General features: G+C 44.0%; 1 protein-coding gene across 7 annotated transcripts in view; it reads right to left on the minus strand.

The window, feature by feature from the left end:
- Nucleotides 1–17,457, minus strand: part of LOC116428526 (uncharacterized) — a 270,836-nt gene that overhangs the window by 211,070 nt on the left and 42,309 nt on the right. Inside the window, exon 1 of one of the 7 annotated variants that reach the window (XM_031980240.2) lies at nt 1,611–3,285. The exons of the other annotated variants lie outside the window; for them this stretch is intronic. Coding sequence (XP_031836100.1) covers nt 1,611–1,665 — 55 coding nt within the window. The 5' untranslated portion in view covers nt 1,666–3,285. Of the gene's footprint in view, nt 1–1,610; nt 3,286–17,457 lie in introns of those variants that run through there. 7 annotated transcript variants of the gene reach the window in all.

The raw sequence follows: 17,457 nt of genomic DNA on the forward strand, positions 1-17,457 counted from the left end.
CAGAGATCAATTGAAAAGTACTCGCGTTATATAATCGGCGAAGTAATCGTGAAACGAAATTCTCGATCCCTTATCGCCGACGACGTTCATTTATCCGTAGATCGCTCCGTATCGTCGAACGTCAACATTTTGACCGAACGCTGAGTACGAACTCCAGCGGCGGACGACAATAGATGGTCGCACGTGTGTTTCGTAATTTTACGTGTGCTGTTCCCGTGAATGGCATCCAATTACATGCTCGATATAATTTCGTCGGCTATCGAAACAGGTATCGTCGATAGAGCAAACGCCTCGCAAATACTGATTCGTAAACGTCAAACAAGACACGATAATGATCGTATCATTTGCTCTATTTTGAAACAGCCGCCCGATCTAGACAGATTCTGTCACTGATATAATAGATTTTAAAATATTTGGAAGTAAATTGAACACGTCCAGAGCAAATTAATTTTTCCGAATCGATACGAAAGAACATAAATCGATTTCAAACGCTTTGAAGGCTTTATGGACACAAGCATAAAGGCTGTGTCCTATTTTTTAACGCAGAAATTTATTTTCTGTCCGACGCGTTGAGAAGTATCTATTATCGGTAATGAAAAGGTGTAATAACGTGTAATTTGGCGTGAACTGAATTTTACAAGATTTGTTGTCTCGTAGATCATCGAAGTTTAAACATTGCAGTGGAAAAATCGAATGAACTGCGTGTAGTAGAGGCGTGTTTCTTAGATAGCGAGCAGCCTGCCTGAGACACTATCAGAAATAAACGTCAGTCACTGTTAGAGTGAAATGTGTTTTACACGCGGAAAATTGTGGAGCATACAATTTACAACGATCGCGACTGTCATTTGGTTGACTTACCAAGTACCGTGTCTAACAATTATTTAGTGAATGGATACTATTGTTCTCAATGAAACGCCGGAATGAATGGCGACGATATACGAGCGAAACCTAACTTAAAGTAAACACTTCGGACACATTGTTCACTTGACACTACATAATATTTCTCAGGCGGAGTTCATTGTTTCAAATTCGCTCTCGTTTGAACGAAAACCCATTTCATTAATTTTCTTATCTATCAATGAACGTCACTTGAAAACGCTAAATTCATTCATCTTGATTCTTTTAATCACGTAATGATACAGTATTATTTTCATGGGATACTAAACATTTTACGATAAACAATTAATAAATATATTAATAATCCTCTTTGGTGAGCAGTTCTTTGCTAACCAATAGCGTCAATCTCATAAATAAGATCGATCCAATAAACACGATTTCATTATCGATTCCTGCCATACCTCTAAAAAGATAAGATTCTTTAATACAACAATTTCTCGATGGTATACATGTTCACACAGGCTGCAAATATTCTGCATTCAACCAAAAGAATCTTGATACTGAACCCTGCTCAACGTTGTCAATCTCAAGCACAACTGCCAACCAAAGAAACGTCAATCTAACATCTCCAAACCTTCAGATCCAACCAAGCAACGTAACCTCGCGTTATCCTAACAAAACCGAAGGCTTCTCAAGAAGAAGTACACCTCCTAATCAAACATTATCCGCAATCTCTCCAAACAATCCCCTGAAAACCTGATCATCGGACTCACCAGTATAACACCAGGCCGGCCAGACAACAGGGCTTTCGGTGTCCAGCTCCCTCATTCTCTCAGCGACCCGCGGACATCTCCACTCCGTACGTCCCGACGTGGCGGTAAGTATGTCCAGTTTGATCTTCGATAGAAGCTTCCGTCCAAACGAAGAACGTCACCGATCGACGTCCCCTCGAGCAAAAGCGAGAACCACAACAGTAGTCTCTCTGAATAATCCCTTTCTTTCGTCCTTCCGCGCAAACGGTCCGTCACTTTACGGGGAAACCACCTGTCGAACGTCGGGTATCAGGTCGAGCCGCGCGCGCAGCGAGGAGGTCGGTCAAAGATCATGCCTTCGGCCGAGACGATCGACGAGACTCGGGGCCGAGGTGCAAGAAATCCGCTGTGCCCCTTTTATCGGACGGTTGCACGTGCGCGACGCGATTCCAGGAGACAGATAACCGTAGATAAGCGGTCTGCGCCGGCGATAAGGCACGGCAGATCCGTCATCGACTCGGTCCCCTGCCCTTGTGACTTTCTCCGGGACGACCTCCGCTTCTGCCTCTCTTCCTCGCTGTCCTCTCCGCCTCTTTCTCCACGCGTGTTACACGAAACGATGTTTCGCACTCGCCTCAGAATCGCGCACTAAATGTCACGGAAATGTCAATGAGGAGTCGCGGACGTTTGACACCTTCACTGTCCCCTTCCTCCGCTGTCCCCAAGCCAGGCCGACCCGGGGAACCAGTCTTCCTTCTCGGCCGGCGTTCGAACCGTATGTTCTTGCGCACTATCCGCCGATATCACTGACAACACTCGCGTAAACTCCGATCCGATCGAATATTCCCTTCTGCCGATCGCGATCGCCGGATCAAGGTGGACGTCGCCGGACACCTGGCTCTGCCGAAGCTTCAGCGCCCGGTGGAAGCAAACGATCCGCGGGGGCCGAGAATCGAATTGGCTGTTCTAGCTCGATCGGTCGTTGATCACACGGCAGCCTGGACCAGCGGCCAGAGAATCATTCTTCCGTCGTTCCTCGGCGTATATTCGTTTAATCTCGCGGCGGGCCAGCAACGGCGGGAACGCGACACGCCGAGAGGCGACACCGGATCGAGTGCGGGGGGAGGACACGCGACGGTACACCAGGCGACGGTTCACCAGGCGACGACCCGGTAGCGACGGAATCGTGATAGGATAACCGCGATCGATCGTTCGCCTCCACGTTCCGGGAGGATCGTTGACGTAGCGCAGGATGACACGACACTACAAACACGGCACTGGGCTGCGTGAGGCGACGTCCGAAGGGGACAGAGACAGAGGGAGATGCCGGGTAGGGGGTGAGAAGGGGAGACAGAGAAAGGGGGAGGAACAGAAAGACAGAGAGAGAAAGAGAGAGAGGCAGATTGAAAGAGCGAACGAGCCAGCGAGTGAGTGAGTACGCTTCGAAGAAAAAAGACAGATAAAAAAGAAAGACAGAGATAGAGAGGTGGACAGACGAGCAGAGAAGAAGAGGAAGCAGAAGAGAAGAGAGAGAAAGATAGACAGGTAGACAGAGACAGAGAAAGAAAGAGAGAGAGAGAGAGAGAGAAAGAGAGAAAGAAAGAGAGAGAGGGAAGAACCTGACCACCGGACACACTGGCTTGGTAGGCACGACACACAGGTAAGCGGAGTGGCACTTAGGTTGGTGCACCTGCCGCGAGAGTCCGCGTCGTAATGGGAGCGGGGCAACGGGCGGCAGGTAGGCAGGCCTACCGCTCGTCAACCTGCGGAGAAGGGGAATCAGTCACATGGCGAGGTGCCCCGGCCGCGGCTGCCTGGCCTGGCGAACAAGGAGGTGGTAGCGGTGGCAAGTGGTGGTGGACAAAGGTAGTGGGCCGGGTGGTGGTGGCCGGCAGGAGCGGCAGGGTGGTGGTCGGCTGCGGTGGTAGGATCGCAGGACGAAAGGAGTAGGAACCGGAGAAGAGGTCCTCCGACCGGAGCGCGCCACCGGAGCCGGGAGAAGTAACCTGTCGCGGCCCCGTTCTTTGCGGATGATTCCCCACAATGGGCCCGCAAAGATAATATTTTCTTTTCGGGGCCCCGACGCGACGCGACGCGACGCGACGTGGACGTTGGCCCACTCGACCCGCTGACGGCGCAGAAACTGACTAGAGGAGGATCTCGCGCGCCCACTCCAGGACGGACTCTGTTTCACAGGAACATCCGCGCTGGGAATTTTCGGGGAACTTTTTTCGAGTAGTTTGTTTGATGAGCGTATCTTCGGGCAGACGATGATCGGGGAGTCTTGTAGATTCGCGGGATGCGTGTTTGGCTATGGTTCCGGGTCGCAGGTTTTGTTGTTGTGTGATTTGTATGCTTGGTTCGTCTTCGAAGTGGCTTCTATTTGTTGGAATAGGGACTTTTTTAGACGTCGAGGTTTGAATCGTGCGTATAGCAGGACTTTTGGTATTGATTTTCCTTGAAGAACGGTAGGTTGTATTTCAGTTTGTGAGTTGGGTGTTTTGTTGTTTTTTTAATGCATTTTCGGCGAAGTTGACTGATAATTGGGTGTTAATGGAATTGTTTGTATTTTGGTTGGAGGAAGGTTGGATAGTAATTTGTTTTGTGTGTTGTATGTTTGGTCCTGTCTGTTTTGATGTATATGAGTTATTCGTAACTTTCTCTTAACAAAATTTATTGTATATTATGTTGGTATTAATAGTTTCTCGATAAGAATCGGTATTTTGAAATATTCCTTGCTCGATATACATCCGTTCAAAGTGAAGCGCTAAGTGAACCGGCGGTAACGGTATCCTCGAACAAAGTGGCTAACTACTTGGCTCATTGGAGATATTCGAACATTCTTTAGATGTTTCGGATCGCTACGACATTACAAGAATTATCCTTAACGTTGTCACAGGAGCCTTGCGTTTTAGCAACTGGTCTTTAACGTGCAGTGTCCTCGGGTTATTTATAAATAAAGAAGTCTGTGCAAGCAAGGCCCTCTTCAAGGTTTCGTTATAATGATCAGGATAATTATGCTCAATGTAGCTTCAAATATGTTCGTTATGCACATCCGTTCGATAGTTTCACCACAATTATTTCATTTGATGTAAACTTCGATTCTTAATGGGAAGCATTGAATTTGTAATGTCCCAAGTAAATGCATGGAAGTACACAAAAATGGTAAAATTACAATCATTAATCATTATTTACCACAATTAAAACCTTTACTAGTTCCTTAATTATCTAATGTTTTGTTAAAAACTTATTTTCAGTTAAAATAAAGAATAGAAAATATTAATTTTGTATGAAATGAAAATATTAACAGGAAATATTAATTTTGTATTCTAATTCTTTTATCCGATAATTATAACATTATTAACACTTATAGATTCATTAATAACCACCAACAAAAATAATATGAATACTTTACTTCCGCATATTCAAGTATCATCGCCTCTTCCCACTACACTAACGCCCGAACCAACGCGAAGAAACTAGAAAGTCAGGCGTGATCGGACGAATAAAAATTACATAGTACTACAAAATCATATCTTGATTAATGACCAGCAGATTTACTTCCCAGTAACCGATACCGAACGCCAAAGAAGTATAATTTCCACACATAATCAAACGCTTTTGCAAACGCTCCATCGGCTTCGAAGCCTTTCAGGCAAATTCTCACTTTCATAGACCATTTTATAAATACCAGGCTCGAAGGAGAAAGTTCATTTTGCCAATTACAAGGACGATTAAGATCGTGGCGGAATAAAAATTTAATGAATATTCGTGGTTCTTGCCTCGTAGCGTTTTATACGCGTACTTCACGTCGTAAGTCGCACAAAATCCGACGATACGACTGCAAAATTGCCGGGGCAACGAATCGGCGAGCGAAAATAGAAATACTCGGAAAGAATAGAACAAGGAGGAGAAAGTGATTCCTTCATTTAGATTTTATTGCTGTTCGGACAAAAGACGTACGCAGCACTTTCGTATTTTCTGCCCGGCCGGCTATGGCTTCCTACAAAGATCGTTGCCGAGTCCCATATTTGGATTCCTCGGTGGTATAGAAGAGTATTGAATTCCAGGCGTTTCCAGCCGATTCCGCTGGGCACAACCTGATGGCAGATTGTCTCCTGACTCGTTGTCCGGTGAACGTCGCAGCGCTGTCTAACTACGTCTTTCTTTACGTCTCTAGCTGCGCGGAGTTACGTTTCGTCTAGGCGGACAGTATATCGATAAAACCAGACAAGAATGCCTTGTTCCACCCAAACACGGGGATATGGACGTGGCTCGGGAACAACTGCCTCTACCTTTGGACGCGACGATATACCGGCATTCAATTATCTTCGTGTGCTCCGAATGATTGGATATTGTTCTCCGGGTCCGGGGAAAGGGAGATTACTAAAACTTTCTGATTTAATCGTGTCCTGATTGTACCGGCTTCTGTGGAACGTTTGCAAAGGTGAGAAGTAGCTGATTCTTACTTGGAAAATTAGGAGATGAAAGTGAGTTGAATGTTATTTTATGTAAGATGTATAGATTTTTTTCGAATTTTTAATTGGCAAGTTTCTATTTAGGGAAAAATTAAGCGTTACTGTATTTTGACAGTGTGTAATATTTTGAAATCCATTTATTTCTAGTGAGAGATATGATATTAGGATAGTTCTGTTTGTATATGGTTGGTTTGTTAAAAAGAATTATTGGTTCAGTGTATTTAATATATTCGAGTGAAGTCTCGTAGTGTTATATCATTGCAGATTGTTACTATTCCCGATAATGTTTATAAATATTGGAAGAGATAAGGTATATTTGTATTCCGTAATAATCTGACATAAATTGATAAACAGAAGATACTAATATCAACAGCAAACAGATAATACCGCACTATCCGCGTTTACTAGAAGTAGAAACAGTGAGCAATGACCAGACACATTAACCAGAAATCAAACCGAGCACTTTCGCAAATTAAATTCTCTCAAAAACGAAGCTTCCCAACAAATCTTCATTATTCAATATAAAATCAACATTCACAATTACTAACAAATTTTAATCATAAAATAAACTCCTTCGTCCAACGAAACGACTGAAACCAACAAATTAAAAAACACACTGCACAAATCATAATCTCCAAACACCCGAACGATTAACTCAAACCTCCCAGTCATTCAAATTCCATTTGCAATTAATCCGCTGAACCCCATTAGCCGTCCTCTAAGCAACAATCATCCGACTAAGTGTCGAAACGCGCGCAGAATGATATTCATACACCCGTTCCCCGAACCGATCAAAAAACTCGTTCCGAGCAAAGAAGCTCTCACCACCCTTCAATTACTCCTTAGACGAAAATAAAGAAAACGCTCCGGTATACCCGTCACCACAGGTATTAAGGTTCGCCTTTTCGTTAATACCTGCGACGCAACCCCGGTCCCACGACTTAACTCTCGTGTGTCGCAACATCGTTATCGGCGTAGAATATCGCTATACGGCCAGTGTCCTGGAAGTGTTGCCCTAGGCGTCACTGCGTGGCGAACGCGACCAGGACGCGGAGCGAAACGAGCCTGCAACCGTGCACCACGGTAGGGTACACCGAGAGCCACGTGAACCACGGATGAGGAGCTTGTTAGGTTAACCATCACATTGTTTCACGAGGGCGTGGTGGAGCCGTTGTTCGCGGCGAGTGCGTGGAGAACGTCTACCAGCCGGGGCCTAACTTCCCTCTTCCTCTCCGGCTCGCCCTCTCTCTCGGTTAGCCGAAGAAGATCGGAGCCCTGCCATCGAGAGCGATATATCGCGGCCCGATATATATCACTCGGCGGAGCACTCGACTTCCATACGTCCGCTCGGGCGTACATATGTACGCGTACATCGCCCGCGGGCTGGCTTCAAGGTCCTCGTTTAGATATCCGCTCGCTCCGAGATTATTCGAGGCAGCGACGTCGCCTCGCTGCCCCGCGCCGTGCGTTACACACCGGCATCCTATATCTGGTCTGATCTGGTCAGCTTCCGGAGCTAACGATTACCACCTCGGCCATTTTCTTTCGCGGCCCTGGATTCGATTAAACGGTCCGTCGACCCCCACCCGTACTGACGGCGAAGCGGTAATCGGTGATGCCAAAGATTAGCGTCAATCCGATGGATTGCCATTCTGTGCCCGGCAACCCGATACGCGATTAGCTATGATAATGACGGGGAATATTTCTGGACTGGTCTTCGCTCGGAGGTTGTTCCGTCTTTATGCGGACGCTGGACTTTCTTATAGATACTTGGAAGATAGTTTTATAGCTGCGCAACCTGTGGCTAAGTGAATAAGAAGTTATAATCTTGAGTACGAGATATTCCAAAATTGTCTTTGAATGCACAGCTGATATTGGGGTCTTTGGTATGAAGTTCTGGTGGACAGGATTCGATTACTATGTGCACATATGTATCGCGTGGACTGAGTAGGTAGAGATAATATTGGGTAGAAGTTTCTCAATTGGTCCTTGAATCTTCCGCTTCTGCGGAGGGTTCTTAGAAGACAGGCTTAAATTGCTGGGTACTCGTGTGTATGACACAGGTTGACTGAGCAGTAGTTGTATCGGGTAGGCACTTATGGACTGGTTTTCGAATGTTGCCGGTGTTAGGAAGGTATCGCCGATATCTGGGAGATAGACTGAATAGTTATGCAGATGACTCGAGCAGGTTAATAAGCTGCGATATTAGTGGCGAAGGATTGAGGGTGCATGGTGTTCCACAAGAAATGATATCTTACAGAAATGAATGGAGACTCAGCGTGGAAAGAATGTCCGGCAACGGATTATCTGAAGAAACGTCTAGATACAAATTGATAGAGAATACGAAAGATAACCATGAAGATTCATAAAATAGATAATAGCAGTGCTTGTGCCAATTAGTAGGAGGAATATAGATACATCTAAATGTACACTTCTATCTTAACCAAACCAATGGAGGATAAATTTATATAACAAGTACCAACAAGCTCGAACTTCTCTGATGATCGACTCCCCAAATAAAGGAGCTAATTAAAAAACTCGATCATCTTCTCTCCTCTAGTTTAGCACGCATCTAAAATACGAACCACTCCACCCACTCGATCATTCCGCGTTCCCCTAGCCCGATTAATTCGACTTTCCCCGTAACTTGTGTCATTACTCTCGCCACATACATTTCATCCGCCAGCGTCCATAAAAGCTACACGTGCCGGGAAATAGCGCATCACTCCTCGGAGTGATTTTTATTCACGATTTTCCGAGCGGTGTCGAATGTATCTCCGACCGGTCGGCATGGCAGGAAACGTTAAAGCGGAATCTATATTTCAAGAAACAGCTAGACGAACGGAAGACGATCGCTCCGGGATCGACCCGTTAAAGGCGTCCCGGTCGGACTGGAAGCCGTAGCTAGCCATAGCTCATCCTCGGAGCTGAAGTAACCAGTGGCGTTCATGAATACGTGTTCATTATTTATGAGCAACGCCTCTCGGCATCAACTGGACCAGCCTCTCTATACACCGGTAGGCACGAAGAGAGGCAGCCGGATAACGTATTACGTCTTCATATTTTTTTCCCTTGATGCACACCCGGTAATTAAAGGTGCCCCGCCAAGGTCTCGGATGATTTATCGGCTGTGCCCGTTCAGCCTGATAAGATGGGACCAACTGATAACGAGGTGCCTTTTGTACATCGAGGCCCCTGATCGAACTGAAACTCTCCTCTCTCTCTCGCACTCTCGCGCTTCCTCTGCCGTTCGGTGCCGTGCCCCGGCCGTGTTATTCGAGATCTGCCAGCGGAGCTGATGTTCCAGAGCTTCTTCGGCCAACATCCTCTCCGCTGACTTCGCCGAACCAACCGTCCCCGCGGATCAACACGCAATTACGAATTTCGAGGTGAAGTCGATTCCGTTCCCCGATACTGCGTGAAAGTTCCGGATTATTTTTGTACACGGCGATGTCGAATATCTTCTTGACGTATTTTAATGTACTGCCTTGGGAATTATCCTGATGTTTGTTCGTTGCGAAGGGAGCTGCTGGGGATTCTGGTCGAGCTAAGTTTGAACATTGGAAAGTTCGTGAGAATGCGTTCGCAATGTTATCCGTCGTTTGTGTACGTTTTAAAAAATAATACAAGATTATAGTGATTTTGGGTCGACGATGAGAATTAATGTTTCATATTGTCGGTAAGAAATAACATTTACAACTGTTATTTTAACATTTATCTTGAAAATAACAGTACGACATTTTATGAAAATAAAGGTAACTGATTCATTGATCAATCTGATAATTAACGCCTTGTATTACTATTTACTTGAGGTAAATTCTGGTCATAATTGTAGAGTAGAGTATCTCACTCGTGATGTTTATGTATGGCCTGAAATTGTGACCCCGCGCCTCACTCGCGACATTCATGTTTGTTTCGAAATTATTACCACGAATGAGACTCGTGAAAGTAGTGCAATGGGTTAATAATGCTTGGAATAAATTTTTTTGAATAACATCAGTGGAGGAAAATTAAAGGATCTGCTCTAAAAGTAATATTTTCTGCGAGCAGGTGTTTTAAATTCTATGTTGTCAAGATGAGAAGTATTCCGAGCCCTAAATCGTCGCTTTCTTTTGCAGTTCAAAAAATTTAATTGAAAGATTCCCCAAGAACGTCTCGTTTTTTCATCCTTCACGAGAGACTCCTTACTCGGCAGGAAGAATCAATCCTAATTCATGCTTTCGACTCCAATCATCATATTTCCCGGCGAAGATTACAGCGTTCCGAAACACTGTAATCCGCACAGCCGAGGCATGCCGAAACACGGCACTTAACAATAAGTAAATCGAAATTGCTTTGAAAGCTCGCGCCAATTCATCCTAACCAAATTAATAGTGCAGCTACTATCGCATTAATTCATTGTGCATGAAATAAAAGATGAATCTTATATATATTCATTAAATATCTATTTAATATTGAATCTTATTAAATTTATGTAAAAATTTTGTTTTATATTTCTTATTTGTGTGTGTACCTTAATTTTTATCTTCGTTGTTATGAGGTGCTGTGATAAATATTATTGTAACAGAGGTCATTGATCTCTTAACAAGATGAATATACAATACAAATGATAAATTGGAAGACGTATGAAATACATTAATTGTTATTAAGATAAATAAGAAAATGTACAAAATAATTGACAGTTTTAATATATTATCAAAGATGAATTGTTGAAAATATTGAGATATACCTTGAAGCAGTTAATAGTGACAATTTTGAGGTTACTTTGTATTTCTTTCAGCTGTACATGAACTGCATAAACACATGTGATTTGTTTAGGTTCTATACGGGAACTTTAACGAGAACTTTATCAGAAGAATATTAACATGACACATATCACTTCAAATATCTGTTATAATTTATATAATGAATGCAAGCTTCTGAAGCACCGCAACACCACATTCCCAACTTGAGCAAAGAGCGCGAAATGTCACCCTCACTGCGCGCGGAGCTATGCTAGTGGTACACTGGTCACGTGACACAGCTAGACGCGCGGAAATCAAATTTGGTGAACGTCACTGTGTTCCAATTCAAATCTTATTTTAGCAGCTTCATTTCATGTTGTAAATAAAATATTGAAATAATCCTAGTAGGAAAATTGAATACTCTAATTATTCATAACACCACTAAAATCAATGAAACTGTATTTTTATTTTAGTTTAATTATGCAACCAACATATAATAATCTGAATAAAAATTCATACAAAGAAAAAATAAATAAACTTCACCTAATAATACTAAAAATATGAATTCATAAAGTTATCATTATATATAACAATCCCTTCTCTATCAAAACAAATCCTTATCAAACAACCTTACAAATATCGATACAAAGAATACGATTCAACTATTATCGCAAGACAGTAATTCCACGATACAAACTATTCTTCTCTCCAACAGCTCGAATCATCGGCGCAGCACCCTCGACTCATGAAACAGCACGCCGAAAGCTCTGAGCACAATGCCCCTTTCTCGGCAGCCTCATGCATAGACATCAACAGTGCCGTTGACCAAAGAAAATTTACGCCCATCGACAAAACAGGGACCGCGAGAAAGAGAGAAAGAGGGAGAACAAGAGCGAGAGAGATAGAGAAAGGAAGGTGGAGAACGGTGACGAGGAAACCGACGACCCGGGTCCCGATGATGATTTCGAAGATTTAATTGAGACGTCGAGCCGGTACTAAAAAAGACCCTGCCCCGTCACCCTCCTCGCCCGGTCGTCCCCTCGCTTGGGTTCTTCACCGCTCATGGTCTTCTTCCGGGCGAGAAGGGGGACGGCGCCCTATCGGATGGCCCGTCGGATTTTTCGACCCGTTTCGGTGGACGTTTTATTGGCCGTTTGATTTACGAGAAGCTCCACTCGCCGCGTAATTTGTTGCGCCGTATTTAATTTGCTTTAAAAGCATCCGCGTTAAAAGCCACGGGGACACGAGGCAGGGGGTGAAAAGAGGAGGGAGAAGAAAGAAGAAGAAGAGGGCAGGGCAGGGAACGGTCCTCGATGGATTCCCGGTCGCAGAGAGGCGTAAAAACGATAAGGGGCACCTGCTTTACGGAATTTTTATTATGATGTATGCGGCGAACACGCGACGAGTCGCGGTCTTAATGAGCCATGAAGAGATCAGGACTATCGGCCGGCCGCCTCTCGATAGGAGACGCTCGCTTCTTCTTCTTCTTCTCTCCTCATCTTCCGTCGCGCGGGATTCTGGTACCACTCGTCACCGCTTGTCTCCCCACCGGTCCCGCTCGATTTATATCTTAACCGACGGCTCGGGATCGTTATTTTTGCGGTTTCGCGGTGTTTCCAGGCGTCGCGATGGCCGGCTCGATGCCGCGGAACGTGTTCGATCGTGAGATGCGCCCGGCCCCGGATCGTTCGGGATCGAGGCGGATCGTCCGTCGCGGGCGAATTCGATGTAAATCGGTTTCACGGATCGCTGAACGCTCGAAAGTCCCGATTAATAAGTCGGGAACATGAGTTCGCGGAGGTGACACGCTCATTCGCGCCGAGCCGTTTGTTACTTAGTCAGTCCGGGGCGGCGGATACGGGTGTCGTCGGCTTGTTTCGATGTTCCTGCGGGATTCCGGTGTAGCTCGGTTCTCTTTTTATCCCAGCCGGACGAGATCAAATGTTGCATGCAACAGTCGAGTTGCTTCGAGAATGGTGCTTGTTTCTTTTTCAGACAGCGACGAAACTTGGGAGCGTAATGGCTTTGAATAAAAATTTCGAGGGATGTCTGAGTTACATTCCTGAATGTATCAATTACTTTAATGTACACTATATCCAATTTTGTAATTGTTTCTGGGAGGATTAATTTATTACCTTTTATTGGATATTTATTACTTTTATGCATAAAATATTATACAAAAGAATAAGACAAACGAAGAAACTAGATAGATTCAACAGCGTTCATTAAATGAATAATATTACAAATTTTTCTTATAATTCTACGTATTAACTTCCACAACTTCGTAAAAAAGGAACAATGACCGTAACTACTCCGTAACCTTTCCTTTAGCTCGGCCAAATTATTTCTCTCCGAGAAGAAAAAAACGCGAAACACAGCGCAGCAAGAAACGTTCTCGAATTATATTAACAGCCGGCGAGGAACACTGAATAATGAAACGAATAGCGTTTATCGTTTATACTTGGCCCTCGCCGAACGAGGTATTTAATTAACTAAAACTCGTGAACGTTAATCGGTCCGACCTCTTCCTTGCGCGTGGTGGAGCATTCGCGTAAATTGCATCGAAATTAACCGTACGTTACAGAACCAGCCTCGTTTCTCCGTGCGCCGCCGCGGCCAGACGAAAAAACTCGCGTGGTTCCGCGAGGTTTCGTTTAAACGCCATGAAACTTTTTCACCGGAACTTTACGTTCCCGAACGGTGGGGCAGCCGCGGGCAGCTCCTTTTAACTCGCGTCTCGCACGCCGCGCCGCCCGTGAGGCTTACGTTAATGAATTTTGTGACGTGCCACGTGGTCATCTTTACACGGGTCACAATTAAACGCCCCGGCGATATGGGACGGACTCGCGCGAGCCATGTTACGTGAAATAAAATTATGATGTAGCGATGCAATATCAGTTCCTTTTTTGCGTGCCGCTGCATAAACACGCCGCGAAGTATGCGATACGTGTGTTTCTCAAGTCCCCGTTCCCATTCAGTGTATTCATTCAATGTTGTACAAGGGTCCCGTAACATGTGGAACACGGGAACAGGAGGTGTAAATGTTTAATTTGTAATGTGAGCTTGAAATTCAATTTTCTTGATGCGAAAGCGTTCCACGAACGAGTTTTATTTCATGCTCCATTCGTTTCTCTTAATTTCGCAATAAATATAATGTGGAAGGTAAAAAGGGGGCACAATATTCCATGTAAATGTTCTTTAAAGTTTTTCACTCGAAGAGATATTAATGTTAATACTTCTTCATTCAATCGCCACAGCCAGAAGTAACAGACGTAGACTAATACAAATTAAGATTAAGTTTCTTTTCATTTTCAGTAGAGTAACTTATTCATTAATATGAACAGATCAATATTTCAAGATAACATTGAATAGATTCTCTAGAGACCTCATAATATTAGCACGTCTACCGCCAGATTTAGAGTGTTTTATATAACGTTACTTATCGTATCATAACAAATGCAAATGGTATTAGAACTAATTAGCAACGATTTGGCATCATAACTCTTCAGTTACACTGTTATTTAGCTACCTACGTAACAAAATGATACATCAGTTTCCTTGTAATTGTTTCCGAGTAACGTGGACGCTCTGGTAATCGGTGACCGTGGCTATGAGACTATGTAAATTTAAGCTAAAAAATGCATAAAAATTAACAACAGTGTGTTTATAATGTCAGAGTCAACATTAAACCATCACAGCTAACAGGATCATGTCCGAGGAGGATTCGGAAAGCAGCGGAAGCCGCAGCTCCGATGAACGAGACTCTGACAAGAAATCAGAGTAGCCGGAGCACGGTTCGTCCCGAAGTCCTGATGCAGTCATGTTCTCGCTGATTAGTATCGCGCCGCGTGCGAAACGATAAATGGGATGATAAATGTGAACACGCACGATTATGACGGTCGGGGTAACACCCTCGGATGCCGATGAATCAGCGGAGGTAAAGGTCAGATGGATAAACCGTGCACTTGAAAGGTCAAGGAAACGGCCGGCCGTCGAACGCGTTGACCTGGAAGAAGGAAACCTCGAAACGCGATCCGGGAATTAATTATCGTCCGCTTTTTACGCGACGCAACTAAAAACCGTTCGCCTTTCCTGCCAACGACGATTACGCAACCCGTTTGAGGAACTTGTTAATTATATCGCCTAGTAGTCGCGATAAACGCGCGTTCCGCGGCTAATCTAATTGGTTTCATGCAAGTTCATGTCGTGAACAACACCATTCGAAGGAAAATTACTGTACATTTTCTGTCCACCGACAGATGTTCCTAATTTGTTCGCCGCGCACGCAAAATAGTTGGCAAGAAGTCACTGAATTCTGTTATTCCCCGCAGATGCCCGTTTTTATATTACGGAAGGGTTCAATTATTCTTTTCTTGCATTCAACCGCAGCGGAAGTAATTTAAATCTACCGCTTGATTACCAATAATTGCGCGCTTTGTGGAAAGTGATTGATAAATGGACTTTATGAAAGCTTGTGCTGGAAATTGTTTCTTGTATAATTATACTCGGCATTTGCATTTAAACGTCGTATGTTACACAGGGAGCAAGTAATTAAATACTGTCGGTAATTACTGTCGGAATTATACTTCAGCAGCTTTAATACTTTGTTCGGTAACATAATAATGAAGTATAATATAAAATTCACCTGTGAATTAAAGTAACATTTAAGGATAATAGAGTAATCCAACTACACACAAGATAGTCATAAATTTCGTAATAATCAGTCCATTATATACCAATAATTCCAAACTATATCTCACGAACGCAATAGGTATCATTAAGACCAATTAACAATAACGTTATTCTGCTAAAAAAGAAAAATCAGTTATCCAATCCTTGTGTAGATTCTGCGAAATCGATAACCTTTGAAGGCCTACGTTCCCTGCCAATAAATCTTCCGTCTTAGCAATAAATATCACGAGAAAAATTGATCTGCACACTGGTAAAGGACTACGGTCACCGCTGGACGCGAGCAGCGTCGAGGCAATAAGCGCGGAAACCTCACACCGCGTTGAATCGGAGTTCGCACTCACTCGGGAACAGCCGTAAACGATATCTAATATTTTACGACTGCAATCACGTCTACAACCATTCAATTTGCTTGGCACATTTCAAGACTCCTCCGACGACAATACAGAGCGGCCCCCGTCAAGTTAGAGACTTCCCGGGAATTCGCGGACCTTCGTGGCTCGCCCCGCCACCATTGGAACGGAAAGATAATATCGGGCACGTCGTTGCTCGGTTTACACTGTTCACCAGTTTTACGACTGTTTCTAATATTTTATTGCGCTCCGCTACGACGGAGATCGTCCGTTACGCCACCATTAGAACGCCGGATAAGTATCATCCGAGAAGTCTCCTCATTTTAGTAGCTTCCAGTGATTCAAGGAATCACGCTGACGATGTTTGACGTTTCTGTTAATTATTGCCCGACTGCTACCGGCACGAACTGCTGCTTTTCCCTGTTTCTTTTTTTCTCCCCGCTACAACGCGCTGACGATTCGGACGACGAATTTACGACGTTTCCGGCGACGCGCTTCATCCTAGAATCCCGAAATTGTGTTGAATTAGAAGGATTTATGCCGCGATAATATGCCGAAGACAAGAGGAATTACATCGGTCTAGGTCGTACAAATGTTAATAAACGAATCGGACGGGATCCTGGCACTGGTGATCGTCGGGATTGTCCGTTATCCTCATTTCCTGGGCATAAAACCGTCTGCCACCGGGAATTTGTGACACTCCTTCGGACGTCAAACCGTTTCACGGTTAATTAAGGGTCGCTTGTTTATCGGTTAACACCTCGACAACTTACGACGGAAGACGATAAATTGGCCAATGATCCGTTTCGGTTTGTTTTTATTCTTTTCCATTAAGGAACGTCCGCCGCGCGTTGCGCGGGGACCATTTTTTCCTGGATTATTGATCGTAAACCGTCGATTTTATATATTGTCGGGGGGATCGTTGACAACGGGCATGTCCTCGGATGACGGTCCGTACAGGGCGCGACAGCTTCATTGTAAGTGTGAACGAGAACGATGGAAACATCGTGGCTTTGTAATGGCAATTTGCTGTCGAAAGGTAAACGCTCGTATTTCTCGAAACCTCTACGGTTGCACGGTTTCAAAATTTATGCGATTTTCGAAACACAAATAGTAATACTTCCATGTATTTTGTTATATGCAATGAAACATGAAAACACTAATTTCAATCGTCACTGATTAAATTTAACCGAAAATTTAACACTTAAACTATCAGACAACTCAAAATGGCCCGTTCCTGATTTCTTCTTTTCGTAACTATTAAAAAGATAACACATGTTCCTCCTAGAAATTGTTAGAGAAATTGATGTAGATTTTTATTGATGCAGATCGATACTCTTACAGTTTCTACAGAGGAATTTCAAAAAGTCAGTTCCACTGCTCGGTAGTTTCCAAACAAGACAATATAAAATAAAATACAAAAATTGATCAACGTCGTCAAACTATCATATTCATCGGATTTCTCATGTAAGGAGATATCTAAAAATTGTTTACAACGACCCAGTGCGAACGATAAAAAGTTGCTACAAGTATTACTTTCGCATAGATGGTTCTATAACCGCTAGGCGCGTGATGACTTAATAGAGATCGCAGCACACTGTTGCGTCCCAAATGCCCTATAAGG

The sequence above is a fragment of the Nomia melanderi genome, chromosome 1, assembly GCF_051020985.1.
Source record: "Nomia melanderi isolate GNS246 chromosome 1, iyNomMela1, whole genome shotgun sequence".
Lineage (NCBI taxonomy): Eukaryota > Metazoa > Arthropoda > Insecta > Hymenoptera > Halictidae > Nomia > Nomia melanderi.